Source organism: Xenopus laevis, chromosome 1S (genome assembly GCF_017654675.1).
Source record: "Xenopus laevis strain J_2021 chromosome 1S, Xenopus_laevis_v10.1, whole genome shotgun sequence".
NCBI classification, from domain to species: domain Eukaryota; kingdom Metazoa; phylum Chordata; class Amphibia; order Anura; family Pipidae; genus Xenopus; species Xenopus laevis.
Genome location: NC_054372.1, coordinates 87343304 through 87365316, shown reverse-complemented (window position 1 = coordinate 87365316; position 22013 = coordinate 87343304). Strand labels below are relative to the sequence as shown.

Sequence of the window (22013 nt, the reverse complement as noted above, 5' to 3'; positions counted from 1 at the left end):
ATGATTTGGAGCCAGCAGATGCCAGTGACTACAGCAAGTTGAAGGCGGAAATACTTGCACGTCTGGGAGTGACAGCTGCTGTTCGGGCCCAAAGATTCCACTCGTGGATTTATGTTCCAGACAAGGCTGTCCGGTCGCAGATGTTTGATCTGATACATCTGGCACGGAAGTGGTTACGGCCTGACCTCAACTCCGCTGTACGTGTGGTAGAGTCGCTTGTGATGGATCGTTTCCTGAGGGCTTTACCAGCTTCATTGCGACGGTGGGTAAGTCAGAGTGACCCCCAGGATGTTGACCAGCTTGTTGCCTTGGTTGAAAGATATGTTGCTGCTGGAGAGCTAGTTAATCCACCGAGTGCTGAGAGATTCCCCAGCTCCAAATTTCGCACAAGGTCTGTTAAGACTGCCCCAAGGTTAAAGGGCGATGAAGATCAGGGTGGCAAAGACAATAGACAGTGGTCTGATAATACAGTAAAATGTTTTAAATGTTTTGAGTATGGACACATGTCTAAAGACTGCCCTTTAAATGTTGAACCTATGCAATGTGATATGAGTAACAGGGGTAAACCTTACTCTTTGCTTTCAAAAAGAGCAGAGGCGGATGTTGTTTGCTGTTATGCTGAGAAACCACAATGGTGTACTGTAAAAGTAAATGGGAAAAAGGTACAAGCGTTACTGGATTCCGGGAGTATGGTAACCTTAGTAACCCGGTCCCTTGTACCCCAGTGTGAAATTGATCATACAAAAAGTGTGGGAGTTGTCTGTGTTCATGGGGATAGACAGGATTATCCTACTGCGCAAGTCACCCTGGCAACCCCATGTGGGTCTGTGGAATACCAAGTCGGAGTGGTTCCCCAACTTGCACATGAAGTTGTGTTAGGAAGAGATTTCCCTTATTTCCTTGATTTATGGGCTTTTGTTAATAGTAAGTCACAAGAATCAGTGGGGGTTGCAGATAACCTCGAGTATGTATTTCCCTTTGCTGATGTACAGTGTGATGAGGCCCCAACCCCTCTCCCTGCTTTGGTAGGGGATAACACAAGTAGTGATACTGAGCCCCATACTTCTGATGAGACAAATAAGGAATTAGCTGACCTAGAAGTCAGTCCTCTTAATTTTAAAAGTGCTCAGTGGGAGGATCCCACTTTGGTGGAACCAAGGCATAATGTTCAGGTGACAAATGGGGTTGTGAATAACCCAGGTGTCTCACTTTCATATCCTTATTTTGAAGTGTCTAATGATCTCCTGTATTGTGTAGAAAAGAGAAATGATGTTGTACACCAACAGTTGCTGGTTCCCCAGGTGTTCCGTAATGCTGTTCTAAGGCTGGCACATAGTCATGTATTGGGAGGACATTTAGGGGTAGAGAAAACAAAGGAACGGGTTTTAAGGAGGTTTTACTGGCCTGGTGTATTTGCCTCCATTAGCAACTATTGTTCCTCATGTCCTGATTGCCAGCATACTGCCCCCCTGAAAGTTTATAGAAGCCCCCTTGTGCCTCTTCCAATAATTGATGTTCCTTTTGATAGGATAGGCATGGACCTCGTCGGCCCACTTATAAAATCTGCTAGGGGACACCTATATATTCTAGTTATTGTGGACTATGCCACACGATACCCTGAGGCTATTCCCCTACGCAATTCATCAGCAAAGACTATTGCAAAGGAGTTAATGTTAATGTTTAGTAGGGTGGGTATCCCAAAGGAAATTCTAACTGACCAAGGGACACCATTTATGTCTAGGGTCATGAAAGAGTTGTGCAAGTTGTTGCAAATAAAACATCTCAGGACATCTGTTTACCACCCTCAGTCAGATGGCCTTGTCGAAAGGTTCAATAAAACTCTAAAAACCATGCTCCGCAGAGTAAATGACAAAGATGGGAAAAACTGGGACTTCCTGTTGCCTTATTTAATGTTCTCAATCAGGGAAGTTCCCCAGTCTTCAACAGGGTTTTCTCCATTTGAATTATTATATGGCCGGCACCCCAGAGGGTTGTTGGATATAGCGAAGGAAACCTGGGAGCATGAAACTACCCCTTTCCGAAGCGTTATAGAACATGTGGCTCAGATGCAGGATAGGATTGAGGCCGTTATGCCGATTGTACGTGAGCATTTGCTAAAAGCCCAGAGAGCTCAAAGAGACTCATACAATAGGAATGCTAGATTGCGTGTATTTCAGCCAGGGGACAGAGTACTTGTTCTAGTCCCTACAGTAGAAAATAAGTTTCTAGCAACTTGGCATGGCCCATATGAAGTAATGGAGAGAATTGGAGAGGTTAATTATAAAATACGACAACCTGGTAAACGGAAGCCGGAACAGATATATCACGTTAACCTGCTAAAGCCGTGGAAGGACAGGGAGGTGTTAATGGCATCCCAATCTCCTCTTGAAGTGGAGAAAGCACCAGAGGTAAACATAGCCGATACCCTGTCCACTCCCCAGAAACGTGAAGTCAAAGATTTTGTGAACCGTAATAAAGATGTGTTCTCAACAATGCCCGGGCGAACTAAAATAATTGAACATGACATTGTTACAGAGCCAGGGCAACGTGTACATCTCAAACCATATAGAATACCAGAAGCTCGTAGAGAGGTTGTTAATAGGGAGGTAAAAAAAATGCTGGAGCTTGATGTGATTGAGGAATCCCAAAGTGAATGGTGTAGTCCCATTGTCCTTGTCCCAAAACCCAATGGGGAAATTCGATTTTGCAATGACTATCGCAAGTTAAACGCTGTATCTAAATTTGATGCTTATCCCATGCCCAGGGTTGATGAGCTGGTAGAGCGGTTAGGGAAAGCAAGGTACCTCACAACTATTGATCTGACAAAAGGTTATTGGCAGGTTCCTCTTACGAAACAAGCAAAAGAGAAAACTGCATTTTCCACCCCCGAGGGGCTGTTCCAGTATAAAGTATTTACCTTTTGGCTTACATGGGGCCCCTGCAACTTTTCAAAGAATGATAGACCGAATCCTAAAGCCACATGGTAGGTATGCTGCTGCTTACCTTGATGACATAGTCATTCACAGCCCAGATTGGGAATCCCACCTACCAAAAGTTCAAGCCGTTCTAGATTCAGTTAGGAAAGCTGGCTTAACGGCCAATCCAAAAAAATGTACTATTGGGCTTGAGGAAGCCAAATACTTGGGATTTTCCATAGGAAGGGGTCTAGTTAAACCACAAATCACAAAGGTGGAATCTATTCAGAGCTGACCATGACCTTCCACTAAGAAACAAGTTAGGACCTTTCTGGGCTTAACAAGCTACTACAGAAGGTTCATACCTGATTTTGCTACTATTGCCAGTCCTTTAACTGACCTTACTAAAGCAAAAGCTCCTGTAATAGTACGTTGGTCAGCAGAAGCTGAAGAAGCTTTTGTTAGGTTAAAAGAAGCCCTCTGTGCACATCCAGTCTTGGTGGCGCCTGATTTCACAAAACGATTTGTCGTGCAAACAGATGCCTCGGATGTTGGCTTAGGGGCGGTTCTGTCACAAGAAGTGAATGGGGAGGAGCACCCAGTGAACTATTTGAGTAGAAAACTTAGTTCCCAGGAGAGGAACTATTCAATTGTGGAGAAAGAATGCTTAGCCATAAAATGGGCTCTGGAATCGTTGAGATATTATCTCTTGGGCAGACAGTTCAGGCTTATTACAGATCATGCCCCACTTACATGGATGAGCCAGAACAAAGACAAAAATGCAAGGGTTACCAGATGGTTTCTGAGCTTGCAGCCGTACAGTTTCACTGTGGAACACCGGGCTGGAATAAAACAAGGCAATGCTGATGGGCTGTCAAGGTTATACTCTTTAATGTCCATGGTCGCTCACCCCTCTAGGTCTGAGCTGGGGGGGGAGGATGTGTAACAAAGCAGCTGGGTTAGTTATAGATGGGCGATATGTTTCTCCCAGGGTGTTATATAATACAACACCCTGGAACATGGATTAATTAATACAGACCAAAGCTGCAAGGTAATTGCTGCAGCTAAAGTACCTGACTGACCTTGGGAGGAGGGACCCCTCCCACCTGAGAGTGAGAGAGAGAGCAGAAGCTGCACTGCACAAGGAAGGTACTGATTACCAAACTTTTGTGTTATATTTTGATTCTTTTGTTTTAAGTTGGTGTTGGGCAAGCCATCCAACTGTAGTTAGGCTGCCAACTGTGTTTAGTCAGCGCTCTGGTGCAAGGGTTTATTTTTCCTTGTTTTGTTTTGCTTGTTACTAAAGACTGTGTAACAGAATAAACTGCAGGCACTTGCCTTTAACCCTTTGCCTGCCAAGCACGTACGCTGTACGTTCTGGCAGGCAAGGGCTTTAACTGCCAAGCACGTACATTGTACGTTCTTGCAGTTTAACATGCTGTACTCTGCATCAGCGGCTTTAGCCGCCTCTGCAGAGACTTAGCAGTGCTGACAGCCCCCTGGGCAACAAGGCTGGGGGGCTGTCATGTCGGTCCTGCAACAGGATTGTTGCAGGATCGACTTAAAATCGCAAAAAGAAGCAACTTACCAGCTCCTCCGTCTTCCTTCTGCTCTCTGCTGCTCTGGCGACGCCCACGCACTTCCTGACTGCAGTGACTCAGCACACACGCTGCTGAAAGAGGATTAGACTCTCTCCCCTGCTCCAGCAATGGTAAGTGGACTTTATTTGCTAAATTACACACTACATACACACTACACTACATTGTATAGATCTGTACACAGTTACACAATCATTTTAGTAAAGATTTTTTTTTTTTTTTTTTTAATTTTTTTTGGAAAGTTATGTACACTTATTTGCACTTATTTCACACTTATATACACACTGTCACACCACTTTTAGAAGTGTATACACATGTATACACAAAAAACTCACAAAGAGGGATTTTTTTTTTTACTTTTTCATTTTACTAATTTGTGTTTTTTTACCCCTAAAAACCATTTGTTTTGGCAGCATGACTATTGGGTAATCGATTTTGGCCACTAATTATGCTGTTGGATCAGTAATTTTGTTATTTCATTGATTTACACAATTTTTGTGGTTTTATTGCAATTTTATCCCTGCATTATTTTTCCTTATGTATCTTTAGTATAGTTTTGCTGTTTGGTGCTTTGGTATAGAATGATAGATTTTACTTTGTTTGATCCGTCAGAATATGTACTTTCCAAAAATGTATGCTGTTCTGGGGGCTTTATACAGTTTGGGGGTCTTACAACACATAACGCAAAGTTGGGGTACTGTTTTCAGCAGCTTAGTTGGCTAGTGTGAAAATTCATATGCATGTTTTTCATTTGGGGTCCGTACACACCACATACTTTGGTAAATCTATGCATATTGGGCATCAAGCTATTCATCAGACCTCTGACGTCCATATTTAGGGTGATTTTTCTTTGTACGTAAAACATTGTGTGCGAAAAATGCGGCAAACTGCAGCATTTTTAGGCAATTTACAGAAATGTTGTAAAAACCTCTAAGTTTAGAAAAGCTTTGCAGTTTGGTAGTTTGGTGTAGAAAGACGTCTTTATCTTTGTTGGATTCGTCAGAATGTGTACTTTCCAAAAACATATGGTTTTGGGGGGTCTTTGCTGTAACGAGGGTCTTGAGGCACATAATATGAAGTCAATGGTCTATGTTCACAGAAGGCGAATCGGCAGCGGAGAAAACTCATATGCACTATTTTATTTGGGGTCTGCACATGCCAGCTGCCTTGGTGTATCTATGCATATTGGGCATCAAACTGTTCAGTCGTCCCTTGGCATCAATATTTATGTTATTTTACAATTGTATGCAAGAAATTGGGTGAGATAAATGTGGCCAATTGCAATATTTTTAGGCGATTTACAAAAATGTAAAAACCGTTGCTTTTATCGCCAAATTTAGGAAAGACTTGCGACTTGGTACTTTGGAGTACAAGGACATGTATACCCAATTTGGGTTTGTGGGAATGTGTACTTTCCAAAAATATATGGTTTTCTGGGGTGAACTTACTTTTTTCTACATTTGCCCCCCTCAAAACAATATAAATGTGTTGATTTTGCAGTATCTGAAATGACAGACCATATGGGGGTCTTCTTTTGGGGCCCCTATATGCCACATGCTTAGGTACACCTATACATATTGGGCATCAAACTGTTCAGAGGACCCTAAGCTTTCATATTTGGGGTGATTTCTCTTGATACCTAAAAGTATGTGGGTAATACGATGCTGCAGGGTAGAAATTTTGAGGTGATTTTTGGAAATGTCACCGAAATCACCACATTTAGGAATGATTTGCGGCTTGGTACTTTGTAGTACAAAGACATGCATACCCAATTTAGATTCGTGGGAATGTGTAACTTTCCGAAAATATATGGTTTTCTGGGGTGAATTTACCCTTTTCTACTTTTGCCCCCCCCAAAACGATGTAAATGTCTTGATTTTGCAGTATCTGAAATGACAGACCATATGGGGGTCTTCCTTTTGGGGCCCCTATATGCCACGTGCTTGGGTACACCTATACATATTGGGCATCAAACTGTTCAGAGGACCCTATGCTTTCATATTTGGGGTGATTTCTCTTGATACCTAAAAGTATGTGGGTAATACGATGCTGCAGGGTAGAAATTTTGAGGTGATTTTTGGAAATGTCACCAAAATCACCACATTTAGGAATGATTTGCAGCTTGGTACTTTGTAGAACAAAGACATGCATACCCAATTTAGATTCGTGGGAATGTGTACTTTCCGAAAATATATGGTTTTCTGGGGTGAATTTACCCTTTTCTACTTTTGCCCCCCCCCCAAACAATGTAAATGTCTTGATTTTGCAGTATCTGAAATGGCAGACAATATGGGGGTCTTCTTTTGGGGCCCCTATATGCCACGTGCTTGGGTACACCTATACATATTGGGCATGAAACTGTTCAGAGGACCCTAAGCTTTTATATTTGGGGTGATTTCTCTTGATACCTAAAAGTATGTGGGTAATACGATGCTGCAGGGTAGAAATTTTGAGGTGATTTTTGGAAATGTCACCGAAATCACCACATTTAGGAATGATTTGCAGCTTGGTACGTTGGAGTACAAAGACATGCATACCCAATTTAGATTCGTGGGAATGTGTACTTTCCGAAAATATATGGTTTTCTGGGGTGAACTTACCCTTTTCTACTTTTGCCCCCCCCCCCCCCAAAACGATGTAAATGTCTTGATTTTGCAGTATCTGAAATGACAGACCATATGGGGGTCTTCTATTTGGGGCCCCTATATGCCACGTGCGTGGGTACACCTATACATATTGGGCATGAAACTGTTCAGAGGACCCTAGGCTTTCATATTTGGGGTGATTTCTCTTGATACCTAAAAGTATGTGGGCAATACGATGCTGCAGGGTAGATATTTTGAGGTGGTTTTTGGAAATGTCGCCAAAATCACCAAATTTAGGAATGGTTTGCGGCTTGCTACTTTGGAGTACAAAGACATGCATACCCAATTTAGATTTGTGGGAATGTGTACTTTCCGAAAATATATGGTTTTCTGGGGTGAACTTACCCTTTTCTACTTTTGCCCCCCCAAAACAATGTAAATGTCTTGATTTTGCAGTACCTGAAATGACAAACCATATGGGGGGGGGTCTTAATTTTAGGGCCCTTATATGCCACATGCTTAGGTACACCTATACATATTTGGCATCAAACTGTTCAGGGGACCCTAGGCTTTTATATTTGGGGTGATTTCTCTTGATACCTAAAAGTATGTGGATAATACGATGCTGCAGGGTAGAAATTTTGAGGTGGTTATTGGAAATGTCGGCAAAATACCAAATTTAGGAATGGTTTGCGGCTTGGTACTTTGAAGTACAAAGACATGCATACCCAATTTAGATTCCTGGGAATGTGTACTTTCCGAAAATATATGGTTTTCTGGGGTGAACTTACTTTTTTCTACTTTTGCCCCCCCCCAAAACAATGTAAATGTGTTGATTTTGCAGTACCTGAAATGACAGACCATATGGGGGTCTTCCTTTTGGGGCCCCTGTATGCCACGTGCTTGGGTACACCTATACATATTGGACATCAAACTGTTCAGAGGACCCTATGCTTTCATATTTGGGGTGATTTCTCTTGATACCTAAAAGTATGTGGGTAATGCGATGCTGCAGGGTAGATATTTTGAGGTGATTTTTGGAAATGTTGCCAAAATCACCAAATTTAGGAATGGTTTGCGGCTTGGTACTTTGGAGTACAAAGACATGCATACCCAATTTAGATTCGTGGGAATGTGTACTTTCGGAAAATATATGGTTTTCTGGGGTGAATTTACCCTTTTCTACTTTTGCCCCCCCCCCAAAACGATGTAAATGTCTTGATTTTGCAGTATCTGAAATGACAGACCATATAGGGGTCTTCGTTTTGGGGCCCCTATATGCCACGTGCGTGGGTACACCTATACATATTGGGCATCAAACTGTTCAAAGGACCCTAGGCTTTCATATTTGGGGTGATTTCTCTTGATACCTAAAAGTATGCGGGCAATACGATGCTGCAGGGTAGATATTTTGAGGTGGTTTTTGGAAATGTCGCCAAAATCACCAAATTTAGGAATGGTTTGCGGCTTGGTACTTTGGAGTACAAAGACATGCATACCCAATTTAGATTCGTGGGAATGTGTACTTTCGAAAAATATATGGTTTTCTGGGGTGAACTTACCCTTTTCTACTTTTGCCCCCCCAAAACAATGTAAATGTCTTGATTTTGCAGTACCTGAAATGACAAACCATATGGGGGGGAGTCTTAATTTTAGGGCCCTTATATGCCACATGCTTAGGTACACCTATACATATTGGGCATCAAACTGTTCAAAGGACCCTAGGCTTTCATATTTGGGGTGATTTCTCTTGATACCTAAAAGTATGCGGGCAATACGATGCTGCAGGGTAGATATTTTGAGGTGGTTTTTGGAAATGTCGCCAAAATCACCAAATTTAGGAATGGTTTGCGGCTTGGTACTTTGGAGTACAAAGACATGCATACCCAATTTAGATTCGTGGGAATGTGTACTTTCGGAAAATATATGGTTTTCTGGGGTGAACTTACTTTTTTCTACTTTTGACCCCCCCAAAACGATGTAAATGTCTTGATTTTGCAGTATCTGAAATGACAGACCATATAGGGGTCTTCGTTTTGGGGCCCCTATATGCCACGTGCGTGGGTACACCTATACATATTGGGCATCAAACTGTTCAAAGGACCCTAGGCTTTCATATTTGGGGTGATTTCTCTTGATACCTAAAAGTATGCGGGCAATACGATGCTGCAGGGTAGATATTTTGAGGTGGTTTTTGGAAATGTCGCCAAAATCACCAAATTTAGGAATGGTTTGCGGCTTGGTACTTTGGAGTACAAAGACATGCATACCCAATTTAGATTTGTGGGAATGTGTACTTTCAGAAAATATATGGTTTTCTGGGGTGAACTTACTTTTTTCTACTTTTGACCCCCCCAAAACGATGTAAATGTCTTGATTTTGCAGTATCTGAAATGACAGACCATATGGGTGTCTTCCTTTCGGGGCCCCTATATGCCACGTGCTTGGGTACACCTATACATATTGGGCATCAACCTGTTCAGAGGAACCTAGGCTTTCATATTTGGGGCGATTTATCTTGATACCTAAAAGTATGTGGGTAATACGATGCTGCAGGGTAGAAATTTTGAGGTGATTTTTGGAAATGTCGCCAAAATCACCAAATTTAGGAATGGTTTGCGGCTTGGTACTTTGAAGTACAAAGACATGCATACCCAATTTAGATTCGTGGGAATGTGTACTTTCCGAAAATATATGGTTTTCTGGGGTGAACTTACCCTTTTCTACTTTTACCCCCCCAAAACAATGTAAATGGCTTGATTTTGCAGTGTCTGAAATGACAGACCATATGGGGGTCTTCCTTTTGGGGCCCCTATATGCCACGTGCGTGGGTACACCTATACATATTGGGCATCAAACTGTTCAGAGGACCCTAGGCTTTCATATTTGGGGTGATTTCTCTTGATACCTAAAAGTATGTGGGTAATACGATGCTGCAGGGTAGAAATTTTGAGGTGATTTTTGGAAATGTCGCCAAAATCACCAAATTTAGGAATGGTTTGCGGCTTGGTACTTTGGAGTACAAAGACATGCATACCCAATTTAGATTCGTGGGAATGTGTACTTTCCGAAAATATATGGTTTTCTGGGGTGAACTTACCCTTTTCTACTTTTACCCCCCCAAAACAATGTAAATGGCTTGATTTTGCAGTGTCTGAAATGACAGACCATATGGGGGTCTTCCTTTTGGGGCCCCTATATGCCACGTGCGTGGGTACACCTATACATATTGGGCATCAAACTGTTCAGAGGACCCTAGGCTTTCATATTTGGGGTGATTTCTCTTGATACCTAAAAGTATGTGGGCAATACGATGCTGCAGGGTAGAAATTTTGAGGTGATTTTTGGAAATGTTGCCAAAATCACCATATTTAGGAATGGTTTGCTGCTTGTTATTGTGGAGTACAAAGACATGCATACCCAATTTAGATTCGTGGGAATGTGTACTTTCCGAAAATATATGGATTTCTGGGGTGAACTTACTTTTTTCTACTTTTGACCCCCCCCAAAACGATGTAAATGTGTTGATTTTGCTGTACCTGAAATGACAGACCATATGGGGGTCTTCGTTTTGGGGCCCCTGTATGCCACGTGCTTGAGTACACCTATACATATTGGGCATCAAAGTGTTCAGAGGACCCTAGGCTTTCATATTTGGGGTGATTTCTCTTGATACCTAAAAGTATGTGGGTAATACGATGCTGCAGGGTAGAAATTTTGAGGTGATTTTTGGAAATGTCACCGAAATCACCACATTTAGGAATGATTTGCAGCTTGGTACTTTGTAGTACAAAGACATGCATACCCAATTTAGATTCGTGGGAATGTGTACTTTCAGAAAATATACGGTTTTCTGGGGTGAACTTACTTTTTTCTACTTTTACCCCCCCAAAACGATGCAAATGTGTTGATTTTGCAGTATCTGGAATTACAGAACTGATAGCTCAAATGAGGTGTCTACATTTTAGGGCCCCTATATGCCACATGTTTGGGTACACCTATATATATTGGGCATCAAATTGTTCAGCGGACCCCAGGCTTTCATATTTGGGGTGTTTTACATTGATACCTAATGATTTGTGGGAGATATGATTCTGTAGATTGGAAGCTTTGAGGTAATTTTTCAAAAAATTCACCAATTTCTATAAAACATTATAACTTTAGGAAACAATTGCAACTTGGTAGTTTGGAGTACAACGATATATTTACCCATTTTTGATTCACCAGAATCTGTTCTTTCTAATAATGGGTAGTTTTCTTGGGTAAACCTACTGTTAGTGGAATGTTTGGCCTTGAAAGCAGAAGTATGCCGTTTGGGGAGCGGAGCTTTGGAAATTTGGTTGTGTACTGCTTGTAGATTTTGATCTATACAAGTGAGAAATCTCCATAAAACTATATATATTTGGTATTGCCGCGTTCAGGAGACATAGACCTTTCCAAATAGGATGTGTTCTCATACATAAAGTTAATGATGTTTCTGATATATGTGATTGTTCTTTGTGAAACATGATTTTTTTCATTTTATTGGACACTTAGAAGCCAATATTTTTTTACAGAAGTAGGATTACACCAAAATTCCTGCATATTTTGAAAGTTCAGGTTGTCCTGAAAAAAACAATATATTGTTTTGCTGGGTAAACTAAAAGACCGCCCCAGGAAAGGCCCTTAAAGTGAAAGAGTGCAAAATATCTAAAAACTGCTTGGCAGTAGATGTTCGCATCTAGGACAAAACGGCTGGCAGGTAAAGGGTTAAGAGGAGCGACTACTGTGACTGTTTTTACCCTAAAAGACTGTGGAAAGCGGCCCCAAGACACTGACCCAGGTACCCCTACAGGTCTAGTTGTCACAATATAGAGAGAGAGAGAGAGAAAAAATATGTTTTTAAGATTATGCCAAAAAATGTATGCTCACTTTTGGTGCAAATTTTGTATGTTAAAGCTCTGGGAGTGGCCTCTGGTGCATAGATCTTTTTAATGGTAAAAATGATCCCCCGTTTTTAGGGCAAATTTTGTATGTTAAAGCTCTGGAAGCACTATTTATAAAAGTGCATCTTAAATATTTTTCACAGCTGCTATGCATTACATTGAATACACTGTGCATTAGATGGTGATGCAAAAAGCATTGTCAAAACCTGTATTCCTGTACCACATTTTACATAGCTATATATTTATTCCCAAACAAGAGATTACCAGTTTTTAAACATCTTGCGGCAGGAAAAGACTCTATAAAGACTATAAAGACTCTATAAATGCTCAATAAAATTGTGAAAAATTTGAATTGTATGACTTTTCTGATTTGATGCCCAAAAACTCAGACTTTTTCAGATTATCTCCCAAAAACCATGAATTTTTCAGATTATCGTAAGCAAGCCAACACAGATCACGGTATCATCCAATTGTAACAGGGACATCTGCCATTGACTTCTACATGACCTCGGCAGGTTTGAGATGGAGTATTTTTTAATTCTGACTTTTTGCAGCCTTGGGATATAATACATTTTTCCCATGAACAATTCAGTGGCATAACAAAAAAACATTTTTTTGGGACCATAAAAAAATTGGACTTTAATAAATAACCCCCTGAATATCGTTCATTAGATTTTGCTTTAAAAATCTATTTTTGGATTTTTAAAATTACTTTTGACTGTAAATTTACTATCACATATTGCTTACCTTAATTAGAAATCATTTGAAAAATAACAACTACATTTTTCCAGAGCCATATATCCAAACTTGCAGACAGACTGTTTTGATTTTGTTAGATCTCATCAGTGCAAGATATTGGAACATGGCTTTTGAGTGGGTAGGACTTGTGAAGAGCGAAGCAGAGAACCTAATCTGGTGAGGGTGAGATGGTCTTAAAGAAGCCAAAATGCCCTAGTTTACGCAAGATATGCAGCATAAAGCCTTCTGAAAACAGAATGTATTTACTTGCCTCATGCTATATACATAGTGCTGCCTTAATACCAAAAATTAGATTTTAACTCTCACATAAGGATTGGATTCTGATGAAATTGACCCAAGTGTATTATGTGATAGGGACCTTAGATTTTAAGGTCCACTGTGGCAATGATTGATGTGAATAATGAACAGTTTCTAAAAAACATTGTACAACATGTTGGTTTATATAAATAAAGGCTAACTGATTGTCTGGCTGCATGTGGACCCTCCAGTGATAAACTGCTCACAATATCACAACTTACTATACAAAAATCTGAGTTTTTGCTTGTTACCTGACTTGGGCATACTTGTGCCTTTTAATACATATTTGGTCATGTATCCTAGATAAAAAAACATGTGAATTGATTTAGGCACTTCGTGAACAAAGTTTTAAATCATAACCCTGAGCAAATTTGCAAAAATATTGGCATGGTACAAAGGGCCAGATTTACATAGTGGGCGCTAGGGATGGAATTTTTTAACCTTGTTTTACCGCGGAAATTATGTCCATAGACTTGTATGGCGTTGTGCGTCAAAAAAAAGGATGCGCATCAAAAAATTTTTGCCTCACAACAAAAATGTTTTGACACCCATAGACTTTAATGGCCGTTTGCGACATTTTTCCGGCGGCAAATTTTTGGTGAAACCAAACAGGTCAAATTCGCCTATCCCTAGTGGGCGCCCCTAGGCCCTCTGCCGTTCATCGCCCCTGTCCCCTCCCCTTTATTCGTGCAAATTTTCATCATCTGGATTGGAGCAATGGAGATTGGCGCATGGGATATTTAAAAAATTATTGTATCTCCAGTGCATCACCTGTGTTTTTGAACCAACGTGAGTGTGGTTGGGCAGCATGCCGCAGCCCTTAAATCCTGCTGCCCTAGGCCTGGGCCTAGGTGGCCTTTCCACAAATCTGTGCCTGGTAGTACATACAATGAAGTAGAGATTCTAACAAATTCCTTTATTTCCTAGAATATGTATCTCGGTGTTCAGGGTCATCTAGATTTATCAGCATTGCATGCACTATACTTCAAAATGCTTATTACCCAAATCCCTCTCACAGTCTTAGAGTGAACTATACAGTTTGAAGGGCATATCCCTTACACTAGCTAGTCCATGTCATTATAAATTAAAATATCAGGGCCAACATTAGGAAATGTCCACTTCCCGCAGGGCATGCTTTACATCTGAATGGGTTGCTCCTATCTAAGCCTCTACAGATTCAGCCTGGATGGAGATATATTTTACAGCGGGAAGGGAAAGGATAGGTGAAATCACTACTCCCCCTAAACAATGTTTATTATTACAGTGAACTATTATGCAAACCACTTTTCAAAACATTTGCACATTCAACCACCATTTGATGCAAAATTTACAAGTGTATTTGAAAAAATCCCACAGAAATATTTTATATTATGCCACTGAATTGTTCTTTCCAGTGAAAGTAACACAACCATACATTAATTTATTGGTAAATAACTGGTTGCTCTCTTGGAGTGGCAAACCACATAAGGAAAACAATGTTTGCATGTTGAAACCATCATAGAGCTATAGCACAGTAAATAAGACTTAAATTATTTAATCTTGGAACCCCTGTTTTGCAGTTGTACCAATTCTTTGTTGTAACATTGAATTCCCCTTAAAATCTAATGTTTACCATAGGTAACATGAAAGATGCCACAAATTTCTCCAGAACAGATACTAATTTGCTTCCATGTTAAAGGACATAGTGCAAGTTACAGTGGCTAAACATTAGAGTGACCCCATAATTATTTTCTATTTTTGGGGAAAATGTTACATTGTGTTGTAATTTGCATCTTTTCAATTAAGTTTAGCCTTACATTTTGCCAAAAGAGTGCACCAATCTATTTATTTTATACTACCACAACTTTACAGTACTCACCAGAAAAAAAAAATCAATTATTTTGCAGCAAATGCTTGTTAGTCATCATAGGTTATTTCCTATTGGCATAAATGTTAAGCATTGTGATTATCTCTGTTCTGTGACATTGCACTGTAACCACTGAAGCATCGCTACATGATGATATTGATGATACTGTGGAAAGCAACCCAGTAAAACAAGACAAGAAATGTTTTCTTCCAGGGGAGAAAATCCTCTTCTCATACTTTTATATGTTGCAATTAATTGTGTTAATAACTTTATGCAGATCTAAATGTATAAAACAATAACAATTCTGTATCATAGTACCATATGAACAAACGTACAATAACACTTAAAAAATTTAAAGGGATACTGGATATATTCTTTAAAGTCATGGCCGCATTAATGAACAAACAAAACATTTTTGGTTGTACAACCACCTAAACATCTAATCCTGGTGAGTATTTTGATAAGTGTATCTGCTCCAACCAGTTTGTAGACATTCTTTTTTTTCCAATTCATTTCTTTTCAGTTACAGAGACAGCACCAATGTTGCTTTTTCCTCTCCACAAAAACAACAGAAAATCAGTATTCAGCATTCTGTCCCATTTCGAATGTAACAGATTTATCACCATCGCTGACAGAAATTGCTTTCAACCCATGGAAAACATGGAAAGATTTGGACAGCTAATCTACTCATTGTCCTCCAAATCTCAGTAATGAGTTGATTAAAACAGCTTGCCACGGTCCAAAATAGCCCTCAGGTTATGTTTTGCCTTTGAAACCAGATATCTCAGGTGAAAAAAGACCCTCTTCACTCCATCTAAATGCCAGGTTTAGAAACAACACAATGGAAACGCATTGGATTATATTTAGGAAGGATCTGTATTCTTAACCAAGCAGTTATGATTTCAAAGTAGAAACTGTGTAGATTTGCGCTCTGCCTTACTTCCTTCTCAGTTGTATGCATCAATCCTCTCACAGAGATGTACCAATCATCCCAGGATATCCACTAAAAGTTGAAAAAGAGGAGAGCACTCATACGCAGATTAACCGCTTGTGATTATTTATTATTCATGCTGCTTTACACGACATGTTTCGGGCAGGTGTTGCCCTTTCTCAAGTGTAAACATACAGGTACACAGTGAACCTTATAAACACACCCCTCACACCCATGTGATCTTCAACATCCAATCTTGGATAATTAGATACAATTAAAGGTAAAAATCTAAAAAACATTTTCCATAAAAAACTTATAAAAGATACTTTTCTCCATGTCTTTTACTTGTGGGTTAATGTCCAATCTTATTCATAAGTGCTGTTCTGTGCAATGTTGCCAAAGAATGATACAATTAGTATCAGCTGTGCAAAAATTCAGTTTCAAAGTGTCCATTGTGCATATGTCATTCAATAAATACATAATATGATACAATCCACACGAAAACAACACCTGTTAAAAATACAGATACATAGTATCAAAACAACTGATAATATTCTCCATTGTAATTTATTACCTTTAAAAACTTTAAAATCTAATAGAAAACCACTTGAGACTATAACAAGTTACTTAGAACATTAGATTCTTACCCTACTTCTGCCGTTAATGTAGTATTTTGTTCCCTTTAAATTTTCTAGTTTCAAGGTCTGCAAAGTAAAAGATTCCATTAAGCAAATTTACAAAAACGGTTTTAAACTCCAAAAATCATTTAAACCGTCTGGGTGGAGTGTACCTAATTTTTTGATCCATCTCCCTTCAATTTGTAACAATCTGTTAATTCTATTGTCTCCCCGTTTATCTATAGCTGCTTCATCAAGGACACACCAACGCAGTTGCATCGAATTGTGTTTACAAATAAAAAAATGTTTGGAGATAGAAGTATCTGTCTGTGTGTTTTCCTTGTAATTTTTAATGTTCCTTTTATGCTCTTGAATTCTCATTTTTACTTCCCTTGAGGTTTGGCCTACATACCCTAAACCGCAAGGGCATTTCAACAAGTAAACCACGTGAGTAGATTTACATGTTGCGTACACGTTTAGGTTAATTTCATATCCCTTACTAGGGTGATTAATCTTAGAGCCTTTTATTATAGACGAGCAACAATTGCAGCTCAGACAGGGATAGGTACCTTTCTTTTTCCTGCCTTGGAAAAGTGACTTCTTTTGGCGTGTGTCCGATGGGCAGAGTATATCTTTGAGACTACGACCTCTTTTGTAACAAAAACGAGGCTGCTCAGTAAATAGATGGCCAAATTGTCTATCTGCCTGTATTAAAGGCCAGTATTTTTAATAATATTCTCCATTTTATTACTATTAGAGTTAAACGTAGAAACAAATGTTATTTTCTGATTACTACAATCTTTCTTTTTTTGGCATAGTAATTCACTGCGAGGGATAGTGTCAACCTCTTTCATGGCATTATTTATGGTATTAGACTCATATCCTCTTTCTTTAAATCGTTTAGTTAAACTTAATTTTACTTCATTATATTTTGCTGTACGTGAGGTAATTCTTTTTGCACGGATAAACTGTCCTTTCGGAATTGCCTTTTTAACTTTTGGACTATGGAAGCTGCGTACATGTAACATATTGTTCTTTTCCACACTCTTTCTATATAAATCGGTGTTTATTATCCCATTAGTTAGACTTATTGTTACATCTAAAAAATTAATTTCAGAGAGAGAATATTCGTATGTAAACTTAATTGTACTATGACTCTCATTTGCTTCATCTATCATTTGTTTAAGCAATTCTACAGGGCCTGTCCATAATAGCAATATGTCATCGACAAATCTAAAGTAGGCCGAAATATATTGGCAAAAGGGCTCTTTTTTAAGGAAAAATTTTTTCTCCAAATAATTAACAAATAAATTTGCATAAGAGGGAGCTACCGTAGCTCCCATTGACGTCCCTTGCGTTTGCCAGTAAAAATTATCTTCAAATGAAAAATAATTTTTAGTGAGCACCATATTTAGACAATCCATGATAAAGTAAATTTTTGAAGTGGATAAATTGGTATCCAGCAGCACTTCCTCTATGCAATCTAATCCTTCATTATGGGGAATGGAAGTATATAAACTCTGAATATCAATTCCACATAAAACAGTTTCCGGTTGAAGAGTCCCCATATCATTAAGTTTACAGAGTAAATCAGTAGTATCTCTAAGACATACGTCTCATACACAGAGGAAAGAGACGAAGGAAGAGCAAAACAGCGCAACAACCCCAGGGACCCGATCAATCGGGATCATTACCCGAGGAGGGACAGACGTCTGCCAAGGTAAATAACCTGGTTATTAACCTTTCATCACATGAACTATCGGCCAGTGAACTTTCCTTACTTAATAAGGGGTTGAACTTTGTACCCACACATACGCTACCTACTGAAAATTGGGAGATTGACTTTTTGAAATTCACACGTAAACTTAAACTTAAGATAAATTTTGCAGAGAGCCCTAGTATACTACCTGCTAATAAATATAAAAAACCAAGCAAAATGATTCCAGATGTAAATAATGATGCTGTACAATCCTTTGAACATATAGTGTTAACTGAGGCAAAGAAAATATGGGATAGCAAATTACCCAGGGCCACTAATCTTAACTATAACGAGTATACTGCATTAAAATCTCTACAATTTAACAATGATGTCATCATTCGGAAAGCGGATAAGGGGGGCAGTATTGTGGTATTAGATAAAATAGATTATAATACAGAGGTAATAAGACAACTTGAGATGCCAGGGCATTATGCTAGAATAGATCATGATCCCACCCTAGACATTAAAAAACAAATAGACAATATGGTTGAAGAAGCATGGCTAAACTCAACTATTGATGCTATAGAGAAAGAGTTTTTGACTACGGATTTTCCAAGGGTTCCAGTGCTGTACTTATTACCTAAAGTACATAAGACGCTTATTAATCCTCCGGGGCGACCGATCGTCTCAGGTATAGGGTCAGCACTGGAACCTTTATCAATATTTGTAGATTCATTTTTACAGGAAGAAATGTTAAAAATAGATGTATGTCTTAGAGATACTACTGATTTACTCTGTAAACTTAATGATATGGGGACTCTTCAACCGGAAACTGTTTTATGTGGAATTGATATTCAGAGTTTATATACTTCCATTCCCCATAATGAAGGATTAGATTGCATAGAGGAAGTGCTGCTGGATACCAATTTATCCACTTCAAAAATTTACTTTATCATGGATTGTCTAAATATGGTGCTCACTAAAAATTATTTTTCATTTGAAGATAATTTTTACTGGCAAACGCAAGGGACGTCAATGGGAGCTACGGTAGCTCCCTCTTATGCAAATTTATTTGTTAATTATTTGGAGAAAAAATTTTTCCTTAAAAAAGAGCCCTTTTGCCAATATATTTCGGCCTACTTTAGATTTGTCGATGACATATTGCTATTATGGACAGGCCCTGTAGAATTGCTTAAACAAATGATAGATGAAGCAAATGAGAGTCATAGTACAATTAAGTTTACATACGAATATTCTCTCTCTGAAATTAATTTTTTAGATGTAACAATAAGTCTAACTAATGGGATAATAAACACCGATTTATATAGAAAGAGTGTGGAAAAGAACAATATGTTACATGTACGCAGCTTCCATAGTCCAAAAGTTAAAAAGGCAATTCCGAAAGGACAGTTTATCCGTGCAAAAAGAATTACCTCACGTACAGCAAAATATAATGAAGTAAAATTAAGTTTAACTAAACGATTTAAAGAAAGAGGATATGAGTCTAATACCATAAATAATGCCATGAAAGAGGTTGACACTATCCCTCGCAGTGAATTACTATGCCAAAAAAAGAAAGATTGTAGTAATCAGAAAATAACATTTGTTTCTACGTTTAACTCTAATAGTAATAAAATGGAGAATATTATTAAAAAATACTGGCCTTTAATACAGGCAGATAGACAATTTGGCCATCTATTTACTGAGCAGCCTCGTTTTTGTTACAAAAGAGGTCGTAGTCTCAAAGATATACTCTGCCCATCGGACACACGCCAAAAGAAGTCACTTTTCCAAGGCAGGAAAAAGAAAGGTACCTATCCCTGTCTGAGCTGCAATTGTTGCTCGTCTATAATAAAAGGCTCTAAGATTAATCACCCTAGTAAGGGATATGAAATTAACCTAAACGTGTACGCAACATGTAAATCTACTCACGTGGTTTACTTGTTGAAATGCCCTTGCGGTTTAGGGTATGTAGGCCAAACCTCAAGGGAAGTAAAAATGAGAATTCAAGAGCATAAAAGGAACATTAAAAATTACAAGGAAAACACACAGACAGATACTTCTATCTCCAAACATTTTTTTATTTGTAAACACAATTCGATGCAACTGCGTTGGTGTGTCCTTGATGAAGCAGCTATAGATAAACGGGGAGACAATAGAATTAACAGATTGTTACAAATTGAAGGGAGATGGATCAAAAAATTAGGTACACTCCACCCAGACGGTTTAAATGATTTTTGGAGTTTAAAACCGTTTTTGTAAATTTGCTTAATGGAATCTTTTACTTTGCAGACCTTGAAACTAGAAAATTTAAAGGGAACAAAATACTACATTAACGGCAGAAGTAGGGTAAGAATCTAATGTTCTAAGTAACTTGTTATAGTCTCAAGTGGTTTTCTATTAGATTTTAAAGTTTTTAAAGGTAATAAATTACAATGGAGAATATTATCAGTTGTTTTGATACTATGTATCTGTATTTTTAACAGGTGTTGTTTTCGTGTGGATTGTATCATATTATGTATTTATTGAATGACATATGCACAATGGACACTTTGAAACTGAATTTTTGCACAGCTGATACTAATTGTATCATTCTTTGGCAACATTGCACAGAACAGCACTTATGAATAAGATTGGACATTAACCCACAAGTAAAAGACATGGAGAAAAGTATCTTTTATAAGTTTTTTATGGAAAATGTTTTTTAGATTTTTACCTTTAATTGTATCTAATTATCCAAGATTGGATGTTGAAGATCACATGGGTGTGAGGGGTGTGTTTATAAGGTTCACTGTGTACCTGTATGTTTACACTTGAGAAAGGGCAACACCTGCCCGAAACATGTCGTGTAAAGCAGCATGAATAATAAATAATCACAAGCGGTTAATCTGCGTATGAGTGCTCTCCTCTTTTTCAACTTTTAGTCAAGCAGTTATGATGTTTATCTCTCAGCAGAAAAACATACATACTTTTCAGCCCTCATTAATTTCCAATTGCTTTTGGTTGCTTTTGATTTGGAGGTATGTTAGAGCTACTGCCCATATGACACAAGGGTGTTAGGATGCTCAAAGCAGTTGAATAAAGTCTGAAGAATGTTTCAGCTTATGGAATGCTGTCTTGACAGTCAGAAAACTGTTGATAACGGGGGAAAAATATTGAAAAATAAATATTGAACTGTTGGGTATAAGGAAACCTTAATATGTATTCACTCATTAAATCTATGGGAACTCCAGGTTCCATACATTCTATTTGGTGCTATAAGTTATATTTCATAAGAGCTTAACATTGACTTAAACTGACTTAAATACTTAACCTTTATCACATTTCACATTTCAAAAAGTATGACATACTTCTATGCTGGCAAGAAACAATTAGGGTAAACATTGCAAAACCTCATTTAAAACAGGTCTTTATAGACACCAGGTCCCCATTTCTAGACCATGTGGATTCTAGGTATACATCTTAAGTTTTTGGTTTGATACAGATATATAGTTACATCTAATGTATATGGTGATTTTTCATTGTCTGATTCAAACTTCTTGTAAAACCTTTGTAATCCACTGAATTGTGCTTTGTTTTATTGTTGTTTACTCTACCTTTATTTACTTAATTGCATCATTATAATTTCATTAATATTCTGGCAATGGTATCACTGTTTTATCCAGTTCCATTTTGTCTTCAACACTTTTAAACCTCATTTGCACGCACATGACTTTGCTTTAATGACTTTGCTACAATGTATTGCATGATTGGTCGATAAAACTCAATTAGAAAACATTGTGACATAAAAGTATGACATCATTACTAGCTGAAACACAAACTATGTAACAAATTAACTTAA

At 38.5% G+C, this 22013-nt stretch overlaps 2 protein-coding genes across 7 annotated transcripts in view; both read left to right on the top strand.

Annotated features, from left to right (window-relative positions):
* LOC108706826 (pro-neuregulin-1, membrane-bound isoform-like) overlaps nucleotides 1-22013 on the top strand; it is a 516025-nt gene that overhangs the window by 223805 nt on the left and 270207 nt on the right. The window lies entirely within an intron of this gene.
* LOC121399360 lies at nucleotides 17203-21541 on the top strand. The gene is made up of 2 exons (XM_041579866.1): nucleotides 17203-20521; nucleotides 20659-21541. The coding sequence occupies exon 1, from the start codon at nucleotides 18410-18412 to the stop codon at nucleotides 20432-20434; it is 2025 nt and encodes a 674-aa protein (XP_041435800.1). The 5' UTR covers nucleotides 17203-18409; the 3' UTR covers nucleotides 20435-20521; nucleotides 20659-21541.

Bases quoted from the DNA above. Each gene is read 5' to 3' on its own strand.
- LOC121399360 (XM_041579866.1), top strand. From the start codon at position 18,410: ATGATTCCAGATGTAAATAATGATGCTGTACAATCCTTTGAACATATA.